Below are 23,622 nucleotides of genomic sequence, written 5' to 3'. Positions count from 1 at the left end.
CCTAATCAAAAATTCCTATATTATATAATTACCTATAAGCAATAGGTTCACTCAATTCCTAATATTCGTTTATTATTCCATGTTAAACTTAATAATTAATTACCTATACGTACTTTGTTAATTTACTTCTAATTCTTTATTTTAATATTCTCACGTTAAAATCATAAATTAATTCCCTATAAGCACTGTTCTTTTAAATCTTAATACTTGTTTACTTTTTTTTTCTCATGTTATAATCATTAGTTAATTTCCTGTAAGCGCTTTGTTCATTTAATTCCTAATGTTAATGTTTTTTTCCAATTCTCATGTTAAAATCTCTCATCAATTTACTTATATGCACTTTGTTCATTTAATTCCGCTATCTGTTTACTAATGTTACAACCATTCCGTCCGTACCCCAAAAGCCTACGGCTTGCCTGTACGTAACTAGTCCAAATAAATAAATAAATAAATAAATAAAAACTTATCTTTTGTGAAATAAAAACTAAAAATCACCCCCTCCCCCGAAAAATATGGTTCTAACTTTAAACTGTACATTCCGACATGAAATAGTTTTTTACCAAGCGAAAAGCCGAAGATCGAAAAAGGAAGAATATTTTTAAAAGATGTTCGATAAGAGAGTTTTAATGTATTTATTAACAATAATGATAATAATAAGTTTTTGTACAAATGGGATGTACACACTAAGCCTATTACTCGCTTACAAAGCTACTCCCTCCCCCGTGACGCAGCTATCATCGTTAACCTTAGCAAGTTTTAAGAGAAACAAATAAGATACTATACAATCGTTTAGTATATTATAACATTAACTGTTGCGAAAACTTGATCCGAAAATATAGATACCAGGACTAAAACCCTTAACGACCAAATTATCCTGTATTTTACTAAATTGAGATGGCCTTTAAAATTATATAGTTACAACTGATAAAACGCATTCAAAAGGTCTTGCGTAAGAACAATTTGGCCAAACAGAACCTTGCAAAACATTTTTCGCAAAAACACATCGATTGAAAAAATACTAATTTGTCATTCACTGCCCTAAAGCTCCACCTATTTCGACAGATTTTTGTTTACAAGCCAGTAATTATGTGTAGGAAAGGTTTTAGTTTAATCAGTTACCATCTTGCAAAACGCATTGACAAGAGGTTGTTTTATTAATAAAAACTATTTCATTCATGTCTCCTATATAATTTTTAAGAGAAATGAACTCTTATAACACTCCATAAAAACTAGAACAGTAGTGTACCTAATATAATAGAATGCTATGATTTGAATGAATTTATGTGCTTAAATTTAAGTTTTTACATTTCCTTACTTGTAACTAAGCATTTTTACTTTAAAGTATCCCACAAAAATAAATGGTTAAAAATAGTACTAGGGACAAAAAAAGAGAAAATATTTCTGAAAGTTGTTAAAATTAATTACCGACAGAATGGTAATTTTATTTATCCCAAAACTTGAATCGGTAATTTATCCGGTAAATTAACGTTTTAAAAAATAACGGTAATTTCAGATTTCCACCAGGAGCCCACGCATCAAAAAAAAAAGCTTAATTGTTGCAAAAAATTGTGACTTGTACCAACAAATGCTCTTTGACCATTGTATTGTAAAGATATATAATAAAACTTTCTTTGTAAACTTTTTTCTTATCCATATGGCAAAACCAGAGGGTATGTTATCGATTGGGCGTGTTATCAAAACAGCATTGTCCAAAATGGCTTTTTCATAAACGCGTTTGCCATTATAGCCATTTCTCGTTTTAGCGCATTTTGATTACAGCGTTTATATCTTGAGCGTACGAAAGTACGCCTTTTCCGAAATATTGTTGTTTATCTTCATTAACTTCCCTAAATAATATGCCTTTCCAAAAAATTATATTTTATATTTACTTCCGATATAACATTACTCCTTTTTGCATAATATTGTTCTTTGTCCTATATACTTAATATAATAGATATTTCCCTCCCTATCAATCACAGTTTGGGCGGAAACAGCAACCGCTGTTTTGGGAAATAGCGCTGTATTGAGAAACGCGGAAACAGCAACCGCGGTTTTGCTTGTACGCGGTTTTGCAAACCGCTGTTTTAGGAACCGCTTTATTCCAAAACGCTCTTTTGAAAACCGCTCAACTACCCGTGAACCAAACCAGAGTCAGTGCTTTAGAGTTAAATGAATAATTAAAATTTATTATAGCATTAATTTAGAGTTAACTCATAGACATTTTCATCATAATTTATAACAGATTGAAATTGACGTCAGTCATCAACTATTTATTAATTTATCAATATTACTTTGAAGTTTCAATACGCTTAAAAGCTTTGGAAAAATATTCTCAGAATTATGTCAATACGGATATTCAAATCCACTCTAAAAGCACTGGCTGCACTTGCTTATTCATACGACTCAACTTTCCCCATTTTATCAATAGCCCTCATACACTTATTATTTCTTTACTAAATCATAAAGAAACTAGGAAGTTAGTTTGTCAAAACATCCTACATACTTCATACAGGTTAACTTAGCTATATGAGATCAATAGAGCGTCTATGATCAAGTGAACTGAAAATGTATAGGCCTAATTTCCATCGAAAAGACCAGTGTTTGTCTTGACTCCAATTTTAGCTCAAAATCCCCAGTTCATGGAAATTAACGCTCGTTTTCTATTAAATAGAAATTAATTAAATTAATTAATTCCAGGAATGGGAAACTTTGCAAAAGATTATTCTTTAGGGCCGGTATGCCCTTGTAGATATGACATGACACCCTTCCGTAATGTTAAAGGAAAATTCACAGTTTTTAGGGTTAGCGTCCCATAGAAAAAGCATTAAAAAAATTTCGTTTTTTTGAGGAAATTGTCATAGGCCATACGGAAAAAGTATAGCGAAGTTAGTTTTCGGAATACTTCTAAATTAACAAGCATTTATTAAATGGGAAACTTACCTGTTTCGATTTTTAATTAATGAATTCTAATTTTTGTAATTTAACTAATTAAGATAGTACGTCAAAAAATACTTTTGGGTCAGAAGTCAGCCTAACCTTATAGCACGCTTAAACCTAATTCTACATTTCGTTCTCGTTGACAACTAGAAGGGCCTAGGTTTGTGGGTGCTAACAAGTTACGCTGACATATTGCAAATGTTGGCTTTCTTGCTGATTTTCCTAATTTCTTAGCAGTGGACGCTAACAAATTACTTTGGTATTTCATCCGAGCTTGAGCACCTTTATATGTATTTTCTAATTAACTGTAGCACCCTTAATAAGAAATACGTCGTTATCAGGTCGAATTTTCGTCTAGAAAAGTAATTCAGGTAAATAATTACAGTTAATAGAAGTTTTTATATCATTTAAAGCAAGGATGATGGGGGAGGATACGAATTGAGAGGCTTTTCTCGTTCCCCACCCGTAACAAGTAACTCCCACAGTTGGGAGCGTAAGAGGGGTAGAAAATGGGGGTGTCATCCTGGTAAAAGATATCACGTGGCCCATTGTCAAACACTTTATGGCTCCCTCTCTCCGCGGCTAGAGAAAATAAATTTTCAAAATATTTCCGCGTAGTTCAGCAACGTGTCTCACCGTTTTCACGGAAGATTTCTGTCTTATTTATTCCTAATTATAATTGCGATATGGATGGAAGTGACCACAATTATTGTAAAGTAAAGAGTTTTAAGAAGTGTACTAAGGCACAGCGAGAAAAGATACAATCAGGTAAGAGGAATTATTAATTAGGTTTAAATGTAATGACTGACATTAATGCAGTGCCTTATTTTTTCAGGTATCGTTTTTAATCAGCAGTTTTTGAAAGAAAATTTGAGCACTATTCTTGTTAATGCTTCTAATCTGTATAAGGTAACTTACGTTGGAAGACCAAAACCCGTTATTGTAAGTATTTATGGCATTAATAAACGGCAAATGGTGACCTCGTAGCCACTCCCAGCTTTGCCAAGATTCATAAAGGATGAGTTCATTAATTTTAATCCCTTCTAGTGCTAATTAAAAATGCTAAATTTATGATTTTATTCAATGACAGGATGTTTTAGAGGATGTTAAAAAAAAACAAAATTACAACAATAACAGACGAGGCATTTGATTACTTATCAATTTTTATGGACACTAAAACAGGGCTTTTGGATGAAGTCAAATTTTCAGAAAAGAGGCATGAACTTCTGATAAGTGAAGAATTTATTGAAGAAATGAAACATTCCTTTGGAAAAACTAGTTCCTTTAAGAATCTTCCACGACACGATCAAGATCTTGTGACCACGACGTTTTCCCAACGTCTTTTTAACGAGTTAAATTCCAATTATTTGGAAAAAAAACGATTAAAAGTTGCTTATGCCTCAAAACCAAGAACCAAGTTGAAGCCAAACAAAACGAAATTAACTCTAACTACAACTGAAATCGCCAATAAAGAAAGTAAAACCATTCATCAGATAGCAGGTTATACATTAAATCAAATAATTGGTATTTATGAATGCCCAAAGTTTTGGGGAAACTGTTTACTTAAAAAAAACGAAGCTAACCACACATTTCATGAATGAACTGTAAAGCAAGACAGAGGAGGATTGTTGTACCTGTCACAAGGAGCATTTGACTTTTTTAAGCACCTATGTGGTAAAATTGTGCCTTTCGTCAATTCTAAGGATCCCCTAAAATACAATGAGTCTAGGAAATCAAGAATTATTGAAGTTTTAGAAAACGATAATTTCATAAAGGAAACATGGGATGAACTATGGGGGGATGAAAAAGAGAATTCAACGTCTGCTCTAAATAAATGCTTTCGAATAGTCATCAACTGCCATTTAAAGGGATTAACAAGAATGGTTAAAAACGCAGTTCAAGTTGCCAAAAAAGACACTTTAGCTAGCAGTGGCATCAGGAAAGAACTAAAAGTTCTAACAAACAAAAACCGAAAAAATAGTAAGAAATAATTACGACTTAAAGAGATATTTATTTTGTAAATTTTCAAAAATAAACCTTAACAAATTACTATTCTCGAAATGCGTCACGAGCTAATTTTCTTCTTTTTTCCCTTTTCTTTTTCGTTTTTGGTGTACAGTTGCCATTTTTTAGTTTCGGTATTAAAGAGCTCATGAGTTTTAACCTTTTCGCTCCTTGTCCATATTGGCTGACCGTCGGGTTTTCGCCAGAACCACAGGACCCTCGCTGTCTGCCAAAATAGTTCTCAACCAAATCCTGATTTAGTTTTGCAGTTAAAACGTACGGGGCTCCCTTTTTAATCAAAAACTTAATTATCTCGATAGTTGAGTATACTGAAAAATATAAAGACATTTAGTAATTAGAATGACTAGGTCTCAACAGGAAAAATTAAAAGCGACACACGCAATCTTCTGCTTAAAAGGCTCCACCGGCGGCTTGCGGGCGCGGTAGCTTTGGAAGAGGTAAAAGGTGGTCTGCCGTTTGCACGTGTAAGTATAAAGACCCCTCAAGCCTCTGGTGAAGCCCTTTTTTGCAAGGATGAAACTTCGAGATGTTGGTGGGTCGCTTTCATGTCTTTCTACTCAATTATTAGAAAGCGTATTTTACCAGATATTCGTATACCCTCTAAAGTCTCCCTGCTAAGAAGCATTTTGGATTTGTCAAAATCATCATCAACTTCTGTTTGGTCCACTTCCGACTCCCACTCATCTATATAGCCAAGGAACTCCTCTTCTAGCCACTAAAAATCAGCTGTTGTTAGTTACTTCAAACATTATATGCATTAATTAACAATTTACTACCTTAAAACGCCAATCGTCTAAATTCTTAAACGGTTCTAAAGATGGTTTCTTCTTGGTAAAAAATGAATAAGTATTTGATATATTTAAAATGTCAAAAAAGGTATCAAAAAGTCGAAGGAACTTGACAGTCTCCGCTGCCTCTTCTCCAATCAATTCCTCGACGGCATTTGCAGTAGTAGAGCTTAATACTTGGGTTGAAAGCTTCACTCTCATGCAACTATGGGCATTCGGGTAAACATGATTGTATGTTAACTTGGGCGCTAGCCGTAGCAACGAATTAGAATCCAGTTCATAAGTGTCAACAATATGTTTCCATAAAAGATATTTGCCATTCTTTTTTAATAGTCTAATTGGTTTTACCGAACCATCCTTATGTTTCTTCATTTTCCCACTGTTTTTTAAGCCATTCTTTGCTGTTTTAATATTATGACAGACATCCGAAACGAAGAAAAGCGGCTCCCCGTTATTGAATGGATTCTTGGTTTTAAATCCAACTCTGTGATTATTCTCTTTTTGATTTAGTTCAGTACATATTTTAATTAACTTCATATTTGAAGATGCTTTATCACAAACAACGGCGAGTATGCGAAATCCAGCTGCCTGTAAATTTTCAATGCCTTCCCAAAGTATAGAATATAAGTCCTCTGCATGCAAATTTTCACAGGGGAAAAAGGCGTAAGGGTATTTAAAAGTTGTTGTAAGTCCCCTGACCATCAACTGGAGAACGTGATTAGCCAAATTTATGTTTCCATCATCTGTGGGGCCTTTCCTCCTAACTTCCATGTCATTTTCTAATCTTGCCACTTCATTTCTGAACTGATTGAGATTCGTAGCGCCAATTAATTCTCCCGTGTTGCTGTTGAATATTAAATCCTGTTTGATTTGCATTTCATCGATGACTAAACTGAAATACTTTTGGTGCTCTTCTAAATTGTCTATATCGGCTTTTTCTCGCATTTCTAGCAGCGCCGAATCATTAAATCCACTTTTTGTTGACAAATCAACAGAGTAATTGAAAAGCGTTTTTTGAGAAGGCAACATAAAAGCTTGGCGCACAGCTTCGTAGGCACTGGGTGACCTTGCTTTTATCGAAATGCACCACTGTACTATAGCTGGGTGCCATTTCCTTGGTCTTAATTTTTTTGTCCTAATTAATCTCATTTGTTCACGCATCAGCAGTTTATGAAATGTAGATTTGCTTTGAAATGGATTTTTTCTGACAATTTCTTCAAAATCTTTACTTTCTTCTTCCGTCATAAAAAATCCATCTTTTTTGAAGCTCTTCTTGACTTTTAAGTCTAATACTCTATTCCTTTTCTTCAAAGCTTTATTATTTTTCTTTACTTCCACAAACTGATCTTTTACCTCGTCTTTAGTCATGTAGCGAATATTTGTACTTTTAACAGCGTGTGTTTTCTCTCTCCGTTTTCTAGTCTTCAAAACTACTTTGGTTTTACGACACGATGGGCAAAGTGTTGTAAACTGGCCAACAAATAATTTTTCACATTTTTCAGATCGAATTGATTGGCTAACCATGCAAGTATATGCAGGTTTTAAATGTTTGTCTTTAAAATGCAAAAATAATTCGCCTTGAATGCCACGACATATTTCCCAGTTTTCGATTTCATGTAATACATTCATCAAGTCATTTATATTTAAAACTGAACCCTTAAAGTCAACTGAGCTTGATGAAAATAGTAGATGATCTTGCGATAGTAACTCATTGCCAAAATAAACTGTTGGGACTAGACAATGAGTTAGGTCAACTATAACTAAACTAGTATTGCCACTAATTCTAAACTTCAGGCATTTTATCACATTAATGTGTAGTTCAGAATCTTTCAATACGTCAACTGACCAGGCACAAGTATCTAAATTATCAAGTTTATGAACTAAAAACTCTTGTGCTAGTTTTTTCAATATATGTATTTCATCTAATACCAAAGCCGTACTTGTAACGGAAGGTAATTCAATATTTTCCAATGTAGTGATTTGTCGATCTAATATCGCTGACGAAGTTTTAACAAATGGCTCGATATTTACCAAAGGTGGACTTGGACACGTATTTGATAAAGATGTAGCAGTTGTTGCAATGACAGACGTTCCACTATACTGTCCTGTGATGCTTGAAGAAGAGGTTGAGTCTTCTAAAATCGGTGACGAAGTTTTAACTAATGGCTCGATGATATTTTCCAAAGCCGGAATTGGACGCATATCTGATAAAGATGTAGCACCTGTTGTAATGACAGACGTTCCACTATACTGTCCTGTGATACTGCTTGAAGACGAGGATGATTCTTCTAAAAGCGATGTCATAGATTTAACCAAAGGTGTTACCGCTTCATTATCTTTAATGGGATCCGGATTGTCGTCACTGGGTCCGTTTCGTCCAATAAAATGCTCAGAGCATACATAATGATGTGGTTTAACATCATAATGACTCTTAATATCTGCTCGATTAATAGCCTTTACCCATCTCATACAAATTTCGAAATTTTTCTTCGGTTTAGGTACGGGATAGTATTTGATTCCTTGTCCATGGGTAATTTTAGATTTATAGTAATTCTTACAACCTCTATAGACGCAATATTTTCCCATTTCTCATTTCATTTAACTTTTAAAATAATTGTAGTTAAAAAATGTACTTTCCTCGTGTAATTTTAAAGACTTAATAATCAACGAACGCTAAGGCGGCAAAGGCCTAACCACCTAAGGCTCCGAGAGAGTTTTTGGCTCTAAATGGCGCCATCTAGCATTTCTCTCACGCGAAGTTTTCAAAATTTTCCCTCAAATTTTACCAGGCTGCGATCCCCACTTTTTCAGCCCACCCCATCCTCCCGTTGTGGGAGACTCGCATCACGGCTCTGGTACAAGCGCGCCTCTCAATTCGTATCCTCCCCCATCATCCTTGTTTAAAGTAAGCTTTTCGACGTTCTTTACGGCCAAGGCTTAAGTTGTATAGACTAATGGCACCCCATGTTATTTCCCCATAGAGCTTAATACAGTCGAAGGCAGAGGGCTGCCATTACCCTATTTTAGATACTCTTTAAATATTATTAAAAAGGCTTATTTCCAGCTCTCATTTGTTTTGGAATCCTGTGTATAGTCTGCTCAATTTTATGCTAGAAACATAGCCTAACCGGGTTAACACTAGGCTTTTTATGCTGTATTTACCGTGTGCGCTTCCAATAAATGGCATACCTATTCAAATTATTAACGTGTTGAAAGAGATATCTACTTATATTCCATTCAAATTTCTCGCAACACTTCAAATTAACGAATAGAAATGTGCAAATGAAGTTCAAACCGATTAATTGGGCAAATTGCTACATTGGTCACTGTTACCGATCACAGATAGATTTGCGTCCTTCAGTAGTGTTTATTATGCTTGTAAAATGGTAAGCGAAATCTGTGATTAAAGTTTAAAATAGACATGAGCAAAAAGGGCTTTATTCATATCAACTCGATTACCGAATATCTAAATTTGACTAAAATTAACAAAATATTCTCTTCATGATTAAAAATCTTGTTTGAAGCAGCAAGCCATCTAATCCCTATTTACCTTCTTTTGAAAAAATAGGTTTATACCTCTTTCAGTAGATGATTGAAAGATTGAAAGATTGATTGATATTTCAGTTTCATTGAGTTTAAAAAATTGATTCCACCATTGGTTAATTTACAATATTGACCAATCGACAATCACAAATTTTACTAACTAAATTAAAAAAAAACCTGTTCAAAATTTTATTAGTTTTGAAACGAGTTAAATTCTAATATTAAACTTATGTACTAGTTAATTCCTCGTAGGTAATTAATTTATCGCCTTAGTGAAATTAATTATGAATTTTATATACACAAAATAAATGTTTACTTCCAAAATTTAAATGTAAAATGTTTGCATTATTTCCCAATTAATAAAAGATATCCACCAATTTTTCATTCAAATTAATTTCCCAATTAATATTAATTAGGCCTAATAAGCTTAAACTATCAAATTAATTTCCCAATTAATAATAATTAGGCCTATGAAGCTTAAACTATCAAATTAAGAGGTTTCTTATTGTACAAATTTATTACAATCTAACATGCAAAAATCCAAGGCTTAAAAACATTTTACTTTTATATTAAACGCTGCAAAAGAATTGACCAATAAACACTAAGAAAAATTACGTAATGAAAGAGGAAGTGACGTACATTTGGTTTGGATAAAGGTTTGGCGGGAGATTCAAATGTCGATTTGGATTTGGGTTAGAGAATACGGTTTTAAGCGCCCTATCCAATTGGAGCCGATCCAAACGTTTAGATTTGGATCATCGTCCAAATGATTTAAATTTTTAGAGAATAGGGTCCCAGTTAGCTTCTACTTTTACTCCTCAATGGAGCTACTTTAAATTCAACCTTTTACTAATAAAATTTTGTTTTGTTCTACAAACGAGGACTCATTTTTGTAACTAGATCCTTTAACCCCCATGTCCGCGACAATTAATCACGCGCACGGCTGCAAGGAAAAAATATGTTCATCATGGAGTGTTTTTTCTTCTTCGGGCAATCCCCAATATAGGTGTGAGGCAGTCTTGTAGGACGTTGGCACCAACAAACTAGTTCAATTTTTTGGAACCGCAAGGTAGAATGTTCTCAATTGCAAAAACTGCTGCCCTGTTATCTATTAGGTCGTTTCCCCCGGAAGATTGTCGCATATTGCAAAAAACATTTCAACACAATCACTTCTAAGCTTGCTTGTTAGAATGAAGTGGAAACCATTAGACAAAAGATATTTTACACATGCTGTTGTAGATTGCGACGTTACAATGAGACATTCAAGGTTTTCTTGATTAAAATATTGGGTTGGTTATCTTTTAGATCGTTTATGTAGTCAATGAACGTGTTTTCCAGCCAGTCGAGTCGTTCATGGCTTATTGAAAAGAATGGCATTTTTTCTATATTTTGACTTTGAAGATAATTGGAGCGATTCCTAATGTTGTGCATGTCAAACCACTTCTTCATTACTCGTAAGTGGTCAAATGTTGGCTGACAATTTTTAAATTTAAATGCTTTTGGGTGCGAAAATCTATTAATCATTTAAATATTGTAATGCTGTTACAACTTCAGTTGAAAAGATGTCTAAAGCTCTAACAATATTTTTTTCAGATTTGTTGGTTACACTTGCTTTCTTGTTAATTTTTTGACTGGTTTGATGCTCATATCTTTTTGAAGCTCGTATAAGTTCTTAATGTATGACCCGGATATGTCAGTTGGATGGTTCTCTCTTTCTGTTGCCTCCAGTAATTGCGTTCGGTCATTTTAAATTGCATGACTTGGAGCAAAACTTAGGAATAATTTTCGACTGTTATGTTTAGGATGAGTGACCTCCGTCTGCCACCAATCCTTCTAAATAAAGAGACATTTGTTTTGGCATTGTCAGCAACGAGTCTAATGACAATAAAACCGCATTTTTTGACTTACGAATAACTGTGACGGATAGATAATAGAGGTCTCTTCCTTTAAGCTGCTTAGAGAAGAAAAATGGTGCTGGTAATGAAATGGATGTTGAGATGCCATTGATGACGAAACCGAAGTTGATTAGCAAAAAATAGATCATGAAGTTCTTTCTCGGCTTCAGAATTGTGCCTAGCAAATTTCTCATCAATGTACTGTGTTGTGTCTTTTTGGCAAATAAACGGCTTAGTTTTCGATCATATATAAGTTGAGTGTTCAGTGACATTACATGAATAGCGATTGATACAACCTTTTCATGATCATTTAATTTTTTGGCTTTGAGTGTTAGCCTCTTTTAAATGAGGTCCGTGACGCCACCTTCTCCATCTAATGCTTTAAACCGAACACAGTTATCTGATTTTTAATCCGAACAGATCACATATCTTTGGTTGACTTCAACTATTAGTTAAACAGTTGAGAGCCATTTTCACTTCAGATCACTTGCCTTTTTCCGATACACAATCGGATCACATCATATCTGAGATAAAAACGAGATTTTAGACATTTGAATCAGATATCTCTGGCATCGCACATAGTTTCAGATTAATACCTTTTAAGAATTCAAACGCTTGAAATGTATTCATAACGCATATACTTAAAAAAACATTCAGACAAACTGAATATTTGTTGTAAGTTGCATGTCGAGGGATTCGGAATCCCTCGACATCCAACCTACGTCAGAGGGAAACAGTTCAGTTTATTTTCCCAAAAAATTGTCTTGGTATTAGTAGAGATGTGAGTCGGTAATTTACCAAATTTCCGTAATTGTATAATGGTAAGAAATATCAAACATTTTTGAAAACTATTTGCTCAGATAAAAACCTCGGGGAGTGAAACCAAGTGTACTAGCCATCCAGAGACTTAAACAATGTCCTTTCTTACTTCGGAGTCCTTTTTTCCTCGATTTCTCGTTCGTTCATGCGGCTGTTTTAGCTTAAAATAGTGGTTCACACACCCTCGTATTGTTAGTCACTTAAGTAGTGTTCTCAAGGCGTCTTGGTCTAGGTGAGGTTGAAGAGGTCTTAGTAACCAGATCCTAGTACGTATCTTCTTCGATTTATAAGTTAAATGCTCATCCGATTTTAATAATTCATCGAACCAGAGGCCTTAATACTGAAACTGGTGCACTCTCATTTTTTTCCATTGCACATGACATTAATGTGCTTATCAGCAGATCTCATGGCCTTAGTTGGAGCGAAACTCATAAACTTTGTGTTATCAAGGTTGATAACATGGCACCTTGTTTTTAATGTAGTGTTTTTGCGAAGAATATCCTCTTCGACGGTCACAATGTGTTGATGCAAGTTTTCTCTTTTTCCTACGATTACAGTGTCATCTGCATACTCGAAAGCAGTTGTATTGTGTATAGATTGGTGGATTTGCGACGTGTGTACGATGAAGAGCATAAGCCCCAACACGTTTTCATGTGGAATTCCGTTCTTAACTATTAGTTCTCTTGATGAGTGGCCGTTGTGGAAGACTTTTTTCCCTCCGTTGCAAAAAATGAGCGTAACCACGGAAGAGATTATGTTGGACGGTGTCGAACGCCTTTGAAAATCGAAGAAAGCGCAGACAACAAATGGCCCACTACTTAAGTGTTGTAGTATCGTTTCTAGCACATTAAATATGCAATTCTTTGTAGAGTGCTTTGTTCTTAAGCGAAATTGGAGAGTATGTTGTTATTTTCAAGATAGGTGTAGATTTCTGAATAAGCCATTTTCTCTGTGATTATAGAGAGCGTAGGTAGGATGGATATCGGACGATAGTTTTTGGCTCGGTAGGGCTTCCAGATTTATAAACTGGGACTATTTCTGCCGTTTTAAATTGCGTAGCCAACGATCCTAGCTCAAACGACAGGTTAATCATTCTTGTGAGTGGTTCTGCTAATATCATTGGGCAGGGGCTAGGTCATCTATTCCTGTGGTTGTATTAGGATGAATACGTGTAAGGGCCGTAAATACCATAGCCTCTGACACTCTAAGAAAGGTATGCAAATACTTGTTGAGCCATCTTGAGGACTAGTATCAGTGGCTTCTGGGCTACGTATATCTTCCTTGTCGAGTAAGCTGTCAATTATATTTATGTAATAATCGTTTTGTGCGTTGACAATTTAATCTGGATCCTCGAGGAGCAGTGTTGATAGTCTAGGCGTAAGATTGTCTTTCTTGCTTTTAGTTTTAAGTATGGTTTTACGGTTTTCCACATGGTGGAGGCCCTATCAGGTTCTTTAAATCTGGTTTTAAGGTAATTAGTTTTACGATCTCTGATCATTCGGTTTACAACGTTCCGAAGTGTAGCGATCGTGACAGTTGGGGTTGCGACTTTTCGTCTTCTATGTATCGCGGAGGTGCATTTCAGATTTGATTTGGGGAGTCATCCAAGGAGCGTTCTTTACTGGGACAAATTTAGTCCTTAGCGAAAGTGTGGTAACTATTTTAGTCTGCAGATAAAGGACACCATCTTCAGGGGTGCAAAATGTACCCGTTGACAAAGTAAGGAGAGATAGTAAGTCAGCCGTGAATTTGTCAGTATCCATTGCTTTCAAGTTTCATACAAACTTTAGGGAGTTTTGGACAGGTCTGTTTCCTAACGACCCAGGTTATATCGTGATCCGATACACTGCATTGTACAACTTTGGTTTCAAGGATGTGATGCAGGTATTTCGTGTATATGTGATCAATCAATGTGGATGAGGTTAGAGTTAGCCTCGTTGCCTGCATAACTAGTTGCTTAAAGTTGCCCAAAGTATTAAGTAACATCTCGACTTTGGGCTACCAAATTTAGTGACTGAACTATAACTTTGGTTTTCCCAAAATTTGAATCAGTATTTTACCAGGTATATTACCGTTTCTAAAATATACATTAATTTCACATCACTAGGTACGAGGTAAAAGTTGTTCCTAGAAGAAGCAACTATTTTTGTGCCACCAATTTATTCAAAATAACAACACTGCTTGCGATTGTAATTTGTTCCACCTATTTAATAAAGATAGAAAGAACTTATCGTGCGAGAGGGTGTCCATGATTTATCAAAACACAGTGACTAGTCTTGACCAGGGATCCATGTAATTTTATTAACAGGAATGGAGAACGGTTAGTCTAAACTTCAGTCCGACTCATTGCCCAGTATAGATACAATCCCTTCAACTCGTAACGAAAATTTTAAGTTATCTAATTGACTCACTTAAACTACGTTTTGATGACGGTGCTGACGGAGACGGCCAAAAATACATCGTTGCTTTTTACCTCTGTCGCTATGACCCGCCTCTTCTTTCATACCCCCCCCCGTCTCGAGGAAGGGTGTCGCGGACTTTGACGCGCGCAAAAAGTACCCTGTTCTCTATTCCTGCTTCTAAAATTACATGAATCTCTGTAACACGGATATCTGTAAAATTATTATAAAGACATCTGAACAGATATAAGACAAGTTGGGAAAACCAAAATATTACCTCTCCGAGTCAAGAGGTCTACTACTACAAACTTATTTACCTAGATATGGAATTATTTCTCTTTTTTGAAGTAAAAATTTACGAAATATTGAAGCAGTATTCCAAGCATAGCGAATATACAGTAAAGCAGACGACATTTTACATCCAATAAGGATAAATCTTGGACACATGGAAATCAGTTAATGGGGAAAAGAACAGGAAATGAAGTCTACGCTTCAGCTGTTTACCGTATATACTGATAGCTACATTCACAACTGGTTTGCAGTGTAAACACTGTCATCTCGTCTCACCTCAACAATATTCTTAGTTTGCCAACATGAATGTTAACGTTAAATAACACCAAAGCTAAATTGTAGCTAGACGCACTAATAGTCAATGCGCATCATAAAGAGAATAAAAAGTCTGTAGCTACTACCCGTTTACCATTAGCCCTTTTACTATTCTAATTGCCACCACGATCTTTCTTCTATTATAAAATCTTACCCTGATTATTTAATAGTGTATTTAACTTTCGGCTCACTCTGAACCGTTGATGTCTCTTCATTTCAGACACGAAAATCAAAGCCCAAAGTTTGCTTCACCTCAGGCCTCAATTATTTACTCTTTGTTTCACTAAGCCTATTGCGGATAATACTTGATATACCCGACGGAGTGTAGGTCTTAGTTTTCTTCATGAAATCACTAAACCAAGGATTATTCTATATACAGTTGTAGTATAGCTTAAGTAGTATACAAACAGCCATTTCAAATAATAATATTAAAAAACATCCTTGAAATATCAAAATGAAACTGAGCTTTAAAGCTACAAAAGTACTAAATGCATCGTAATTACGAAAACGATTTCCACATATTCACTTTATATTATGGAAAAAGTGAATATTAAGGTTCTGTAGGATTTCTTAACACATCAAAACAAAGCGAACTGCTAACTCGGCGCACTAGTGTGATAACACACACAGACAAAAAATACACTGCTTTTTAACTCTTTCCGTATTAATTTTGAATTGAGAAAAGAGACTATCTTAAATATTAAAATAAATAAAATTATTTTTTAATTATTTTAATCTTCAATAATTAACATTAATAATAGTTAAATCGTTTAAAATAAAGTTATACATATTATCATCTCAAACTTTGCTAATATTGACGTTTAAGCTTAATTCTCACTCGGCCGAAAATCACGACGGAATACGACGGTAACGAGTTCAACGGAAAAGTTTCACGCCGAGCCCGACGGAATGACCGTTCGGTCGGACGGAATGTGTGTTCTATTTTTTCTGTCGGACTCGGCGTAAAACCTAGTCTCTCCACCAATGAGCAGGCGTTTTTGAAAACGTCATTGGCGAAAGAAAATAGTTTCACTACATTGCGCAATACTTGTTAAGCCTCGGTTTATTAGTTGTTTTGGTCGGTTTCGTTTCTACGTGAGACAATGCCTCCAAAGAAAGTGAGTAATTCTGTTGCAAGAAAGAAACTTGTTTTAGACAAGGAAATGTTTATTGAGGAAGTTAAAAAATATCCTTATTTGTACGACCTTGGTCACAAAAGTTACAAAGAAACAAACCTAAAAGATGACCGGTGGGCAGCGGTAGGAGCACTTTTCAAGATTACAGGTACGATTACAAGGTAGCATAATATATTTTAAGTGTGAATATACATTTATTTGATATTTGTACAGGGTTAGAGGCTTATAATTCATGGAAAGCCATACGAGACCGCTACCGAAAAGAAAAAAAGATTATAGACACGAAGAAAAAAAGCGGAGCTGGTTCTGAAGATATTTTAGACCCAAAGTGGGATTTGTTTAAAATTCTGGATGGGTTTTTAAAAACCACTGTAGAACCTAGAGAGTAAGGTAAGGTAATACATTCTTTTTGGCTTTATTGTTTATGTGTTTCTCAAGAACATCTAGTAATATTGAGGAGTCAAGCTGCTCAAGCTTTCGCAACACTACCCAAAATGAACGCGAGTCAACTTCGCCGACTCAAGACAATGAAATGGACGAGGTAACCCAAGCCAAGATGGCAACGATTATTTTCAATTCCATGGAGCAAGATACCTTTGAGTATGCTACAACTTGTTACAATTGCACATTTCTTAATACAGGGTTCGTACACAACCAGGACAACCTGGAAAGGTCAGGAAATTGCAATTCGAAACTTATGTACGGACCCTGTAATATTATTATTTTTAAAAACAACGTATTGTTGTTTTTGAATTTAATTAATTCTAAGTAATTCTGCACAAGTATTTAGCAATATGCACAAGATTGCACATTTATTAATTTAAATTAATGTCATAGAGAAGAAATTGTAGATGATGTTGATGATGAAGACGAAGAACCATTGTCTGTGGTGGCCCAAAAAGGAAGTGTAAAACCCCATGGCAAGTGTACAGCCTTTTCAAAAACCCAGCCAACGGAAGAGAAGACCACAGAACCACCGAAGAAGAAGAAAAAAGAAAGTATTGAAAACAAATTTGAGAAAATGTTAGAATTTTCCCAAACCACACTTCTCACGCAATTGGCCTCGAATCAAAAAAACGAGAAAGATGAAATATTTCATTACTTCAGTAGTTTAATGGGAAGGTTTAGGAAGTTTTCAAAAAAGGACCAATTAGAAGCGAGACATAAAATGGACAATATATTTTATGAAATAGAAAAAGACAGTCATTAGTGATTGGCCGTGAAAACCCATTTATTTTTCTATCCATCATTACTTTTTTTTTATTTTTTCCCATAATTTTCATTTTTAATGTGTTGGAATAAAAACAGTTTCTTTTTGAATTACATCTGAATTAAATTCAATTAATGAACCTGTTAATTTTACAAAATATAAATATGACATCAAAGGTATCAGTTTTAAATCATAATTCAAAATCAACTGCAATACATGAACCAATTAAATTTCATCTAAATGTTTTAAAGGTAGAATACACTATGAAATGAAAATGTAAAACTATTTTGTTAATTGATTATTTAACAAAAGTTTAATCACCATACAAGATGAAATATGCCAACAAAATACATTGTTTTGTTTTCGTATTCCACCTTAAACATACATTCTGACATTGTTTTAAATGGTTAAATAAGTTACAAAGATGAACCTCTTGTCACACGTTCTATTTGCCATGATATTTGCCCTTCGTTGCATAAATAATCAGCAAAAACATCCCTCATTTTTCCAACACTAACTGGGTGACGGTTTGTGTGAAATCGCTTTGAATTACAGGGGCCAACAGCATTATTTGGCCCTAGTTCTTGACGCCATTGTCCGGGGATAACCTTTCCATCTTTTCCTTCCCGATCAAGATAGGTAGAAGATGGAATGTACATTCTTTGGTCGTCGCTTTTTTCACCTTCTTTTGATATAATGAAATTATGTAGACACACAGTAGCCTTTATGATTTCATCTATGTTTTCTGGTTTTCCTTTAATTGTCGTGTGATATATACGCCATCTTGCAGCTAAAATTCCGAATGCATTTTCAATTATTCGACGGGCGCGACATAATCGATAATTGAATATTCTCTGCGACAGCGATAACCCTCTTTTTGGATAAGGCCTCATTATGTTTTTATTTAAAGGAAAAGCTTCATCAGCCGCAATGAAGTATTGAAATTCTTTATTTGAATTTGGGAGTTGAGACGGTTCGGGTAAAGATAGCAAATCATTATTTAATTTTAATCCAAAGTTGGAACGAGCGAACACCCCACCGTCACTTTCGCTGCCGTAGCCACCAACATCAACCATGGTAAATTTATACTGAGCGTCACACAAGGCCAAAAGTACAATGCTAAAATTGCCTTTGTAATTAAAATATTTAGAGCCACTCTTAGCTGGACATTGGATCGTAATGTGTTTTCCATCAAGAGCTCCAACACAGTGGGGCAAATTCCATGTTTTTTCAAATGAATTACTAATATTTAACCATTCTTCGGGGCTTTTGGGCATCCTGAGGTAAATCGGGGCCAATACGGTCCACAAGGCTCTGCAAGTTTCCTTTATAATATTGGAAACTGTGCTGGCACCGAGTCTATATGCAAATGATAATGATATTTGCATATCTCCGCTTGCCAAATATCTAAAATTAATAGTTCATGGTATTATGTTTCGAAAGCTATTGAACTATTCCTTCATTTGAAACACTATATACCTCAGAGTTAATGATAACTTCTCTTCCGGGGACACAGACCTTCGAAACCTTGAATCTGGTTTGTGAATTAGTGGCCTAACTAATTCCAAAATCTCGTCAAATTCTCTTGGGTTCATTCTGCAGTATCTTTACATATAGGAAATGAAAATGTTTTTGGTTCAGAACAAATATGATATAACAAGTGTTTATTTTAGATCATAAAAATACAGCTTACTGAAAGTGCTTTTGAGAATCCAACGTCCGCATTTCGTTAATTAAATTCGCTTGAAAACCCTGCTTTTCGCGCTTCTTGAATATTTCTCGAACCCAGAATCGTTTTTTAGAAGCATTTTGATAGTTTTTGTACATTAAATATGTTAAAACTGTGTAATTGTAAACAGTTAAAGTGGCCAAGATATTAGCAGAAAAGTCCGTATCGGATAGGTCCGCCATTTTAAAAAACTGACTGGGACGGACAGACAGCCTTCGGTGGAGTCACGTGATTCAGTTCAATACTTCCGTCGTCTAAGTTTCGGCCGAGTGAGAATCGGTTACCGCCGCATCCCGGCGTAAAGCAAATTTTTAACCGCCGAGCGTTAGTTTACCGTCGTGATTTTCGGCCGAGTGAGAATTAAGCTTTAAAGTGAAGGGTACCCCTCTTGCCCGCTTTCCTCAAATTTTGGGGTATATATACGATTCGTTTCCGTTATAATAGTAAGGAAAAAGCGCAATTGCGAAAACCTTTGGTGGCGATCCCACCTTAGGGAGGCTAGACGTTTCTCGTAACCCTAGCTGTTCGCCGCGTATATCCTAAAACCAAACGATGATAATGGAGTAGAAGCCAATGATACAGATTGGTGTCTATGTGGAATAGACGGAAGACCAGTGGATGGTGGTGTTAGAAGCTAATGATTCAGATTGGTGTCTATGTGGAATAGACGGAAGACCAGTGGATGGTGGTGTTAGAAGCCAGTGTAAGTGCAGACTGGTGTCAATGTGGGATTGACAAAGAATAGAAGACCAGAAAAGTACCAGACTGGTGCTCATATGTTATGGACGAAGACCAAACATGGTCGTGTGAGAGTTCAAGTATAAACGGAGAGAAATACAATTTTCCAAATTTCTGTGAACTGTCAATGCGGTCCGGAAATTGGGAACACTTTTGCTTCGATACGAAAACTGCGAACGCGGTCACGTGGGTGTAACAACGGACAGACAGACACACAGACAGACACACACGAACAGACAGATACGGCCGTTCCAGAACCTCTCCGTGACATACGTCACTCGGAGAGGTAATTAGAAATCGTTCAGATAGCGCTAGGTCGGATGGAAATTATCACCTTATTTCATCAGATTTAATATCTAAAAGTAAATGCGACGTTCAATGAACTGTTGACGATTTTGTGGGAAAGATATCGCAATCAGATGTCATAAAATAAGAAACAGTCCATAATTTCAAGAACTATCAGTCACATTCTATTATTTTGTCTTTTTGGGAAGAAAATTTAAATCAAAATTAAACGAAATAAGTTGATTAATTATTGATAAAATATTTTAATAAACAATAATTTACATTAAATTATTGAAAAAATATTTTAATAAACAATAATTTACATTAAATTATTGATAAAATATATTTATGAACAATTATTTACAATAAAATAATGATAAAATGGACAAATAAACAATTATTTACATTAAAATATATTAATAAAGAATTATTTACAATAAATTAACAATAAAATACATTAAAAACATTAAAATAGAAGAATGCGTTTCAAAAATTGTTCTTCATAAAAGTGGATGTGATCCTGATTTACGTCACACAAAACGTTTTCAGATTGGTGTTGAACCCATAACAGGTAGGAAGCTTCTTGTAGAAGTCAATTGAGATTGGATCATCTGAGTGGAGTTTCATTCATTAAAAGTTAAATTTTAATGACTTAAGAGATATATTTATATATTTTTAGAAGCTATAGCTGAAAAGTCTCGTCAGGAAGAACAGTTTAATTCCCAAGAGCTCCATAGGAAGCTGGAAGAGGCGCTGACGTCTAATCAAGAATCTGATGCAAAATTAGCCCAGTGTGAAAATCAAATCATAGCCTTTCAAGAGCAAATCAAGAAAATAGTAATGTATTTTAAATTATTTTAATATTTTCCTAATCAAAAATTAATACTTAAAGATCTTTGTATCTATTCATTGTAAGTAGTCGTCGTCTTTTGGGTTTAGTGTCTTACGTGTTCCGTGTATTTTTGTTTCATTTACCGACTCGGAATGTTGTCATCTTTGCAGGAAGCGCACAAAGAAAACAGTAAATTCCGCGAAGTCGGTAATGAAACAAAAATACACGGAACACGTAAGACACTAAACCCAAAAGACGACGACTACTTACAATGAATAGATACAAAGATCTTTAAGCATTAATTTTTCATTACGAAAATATTAAAATAATTTAAAATACATTACCATTTTCTTGATTTGCTCTTGAAAGGCTTTGATTTGATTTTCTCACTGGGCTAAATTTGCATCAGATTCTTGTTTGGACGCCCGCGCCTCTTCCAGCTTCCTATGGAAATCTTGGGAATTGTTCTTCCTGACGAGACTTTTCAACTATAGCTTCTAAAAATATGTAAATATATCTCTTAAGTCAATTAAATTCAACTTTTCATGAATGAAACTCCACTCAGATGATCAAATGTTAATTGACTTCTACAAGAAGCTTCCTACCTGTTATGGGTTCAACACCAATCTGAAAACGTTTTGTGTGACGGAAATCAGGATCACATCCACTTTTATGAAGAACAATTTGAGACACGCTTTCTTCTATTAATTTAAAATAAGCCAATCTGCCAAAAATTAAGAACAAAACCATCTTTAAAGGGAAATAGAAAGGTACCAGTATAGATGATAAGTACCTGACTGGTATATCATCACGGATACATAAAAGATGTTGAAGTATGGAAAAAAATAAGGAGTACTGAGCACCATTTGTTTTTAAAAACTCGTAACAGCCATTTAAGTCACTAATTAACTCGAAATTAAGGAAGGAAAACCTTTCTTTACCCTAAATTACTAAAAAAGCCAATAAAAGGATACATAAACTCCATTTTCACATTGTCAAAACGTTGAACAAACTCTTCGTAGTCTCCTTCCTTGCCTTCATTAAAGACTTAAATGGACTCCAACTTCCGAACTACCTTCCTCATTTTCAAGCATCTAACAATTAACGTTAATTAAAGATAATTAAAACAGTTGCATGAAACTTTCAATTAACCTATTTTAATTTACATCAAAGCAACCAGAAAGTCCTGTTCGCATACAACCCTAACATGTTAAGCCTAGTTTTAAGCGATACACAGTTAACCCTAACATGTTAAGCCTAGTTTTAAGCGATACACAGTTAACCCTAACATGTTAAGCCTAGTTTTAAGCGATACACAGTTAACCCTAACATGTTAAGCCTAGTTTTAAGCGATGCACAGTTAACCCTAACATGTTAAGCCTAGTTTCAAGCGATGCACAGTTAACCCTAACATGTTAAGCCTAGTTTCAAGCGATGCACAGTTAACCCTAACATGTTAAGCCTAGTTTCAAGCGATGCACAGTTAACCCTAACATGTTAAGCCTAGTTTCAAGCGATGCACAGTTAACCCTAACATGTTAAGCCTAGTTTCAAGCGATGCACAGTTAACCCTAACATGTTAAGCCTAGTTTCAAGCGATGCACAGTTAACCCTAACATGTTAAGCCTAGTTTCAAGAGATGCACAGTTAACCCTAACATGTTAAGCCTAGTTTCAAGAGATGCACAGTTAACCCTAACATGTTAAGCCTAGTTTCAAGCAATGCACAGTTAACCCTAACATGTTAAGCCTAGTTTCAAGCGATGCACAGTTAACCCTAACATGTTAAGCCTAGTTTCAAGCGATGCACAGTTAACCCTAACATGTTAAGCCTAGTTTCAAGCGATGCACAGTTAACCCTAACATGTTAAGCCTAGTTTCAAGCGATGCACAGTTAATCCTAACATGTTAAGCCTAGTTTCAAGCGATGCACAGTTAACCCTAACATGTTAAGCCTAGTTTCAAGCGATGCACAGTTAACCCTAACATGTTAAGCCTAGTTTCAAGCGATGCACAGTTAACCCTAACATGTTAAGCCTAGTTTCAAGCGATGCACTGTTAACCCTAACTTGTTAAGCCTAGTTTCAAGCGATGCACTGTTAACCCTAACTTGTTAAGCCTAGTTTCAAGCGATGCACAGTTAAGCCTAGTTTCAAGCGATGCACAGTTAACCCTAACATGTTAAGCCTAGTTTCAAGCGATGCACAGTTAACCCTAACATGTTAAGCCTAGTTTCAAGCGATGCACAGTTAACCCTAACATGTTAAGCCTAGTTTCAAGCGATGCACAGTTAACCCTAACATGTTAAGCCTAGTTTAAAGCGATGCACAGTTAATCCTAACATGTTAAGCCTAGTATCAAGCGATGCACAGTTAACCCTAACATGTTAAGCCTAGTTTCAAGCGATGCACAGTTAACCCTAACATGTTAAGCCTAGTTTCAAGCGATGCACTGTTAACCCTAACTTGTTAAGCCTAGTTTCAAGCGATGCACTGTTAACCCTAACTTGTTAAGCCTAGTTTCAAGCGATGCACAGTTAAGCCTAGTTTCAAGCGATGCACAGTTAACCCTAACATGTTAAGCCTAGTTTCAAGCGATGCACAGTTAACCCTAACATGTTAAGCCTAGTTTCAAGCGATGCACAGTTAACCCTAACATGTTAAGCCTAGTTTCAAGCGATG

The 23,622-nt window shown here is 35.2% G+C and overlaps 2 protein-coding genes and 1 long non-coding RNA gene across 4 annotated transcripts in view; 1 reads left to right on the top strand and 2 right to left on the bottom strand.

Annotated features, from left to right (window-relative positions):
• Positions 1–4,928: 4,928 nt before the first annotated feature.
• On the bottom strand, positions 4,929–8,633 carry LOC149640703 (uncharacterized). The gene is made up of 3 exons (XM_089850710.1): positions 5,739–8,633; positions 5,545–5,677; positions 4,929–5,270 (listed from the first exon to the last, which is right to left on the bottom strand). The coding sequence occupies exons 1-3, from the start codon at positions 8,334–8,336 to the stop codon at positions 4,987–4,989; spliced, it is 3,015 nt and encodes a 1,004-aa protein (XP_089706836.1). The 5' UTR covers positions 8,337–8,633; the 3' UTR covers positions 4,929–4,986.
• Positions 8,634–15,889: 7,256 nt separating this feature from the next.
• LOC149640702 (uncharacterized) lies at positions 15,890–17,428 on the top strand. Of its 2 annotated transcripts, none has more exons than XM_089850654.1 (4): positions 15,890–16,296; positions 16,362–16,533; positions 16,596–16,748; positions 16,986–17,428. In XM_089850654.1, exons 1-4 carry the CDS (start codon positions 16,116–16,118, stop codon positions 17,356–17,358), a joined length of 879 nt encoding a protein of 292 aa, XP_089706780.1. In that variant the 5' UTR covers positions 15,890–16,115; the 3' UTR covers positions 17,359–17,428. The 2 variants fall into 2 exon arrangements, with proteins under 2 accessions (XP_089706780.1, XP_089706779.1); XM_089850653.1 differs by having other exon boundaries at positions 16,587–16,748.
• Positions 17,429–21,916: 4,488 nt separating this feature from the next.
• The window catches only part of LOC149640701 (uncharacterized), a 30,921-nt gene continuing 29,215 nt past the window's right edge, over positions 21,917–23,622 (bottom strand). Inside the window, exon 3 of the long non-coding RNA XR_016372233.1 lies at positions 21,917–22,036. This is a non-coding gene — a long non-coding RNA (uncharacterized LOC149640701). The remainder of the gene's footprint in view (positions 22,037–23,622) is intronic.

Source organism: Phalangium opilio, unplaced genomic scaffold (genome assembly GCF_054372755.1).
Source record: "Phalangium opilio isolate 3A_F unplaced genomic scaffold, DU_Popi_V2 ptg000093l_1, whole genome shotgun sequence".
In the NCBI taxonomy this organism is placed as follows: domain Eukaryota; kingdom Metazoa; phylum Arthropoda; class Arachnida; order Opiliones; family Phalangiidae; genus Phalangium; species Phalangium opilio.
Note: the sequence above shows the minus strand (reverse complement) of the source record. Positions and strands in the feature narration are given on the sequence as shown.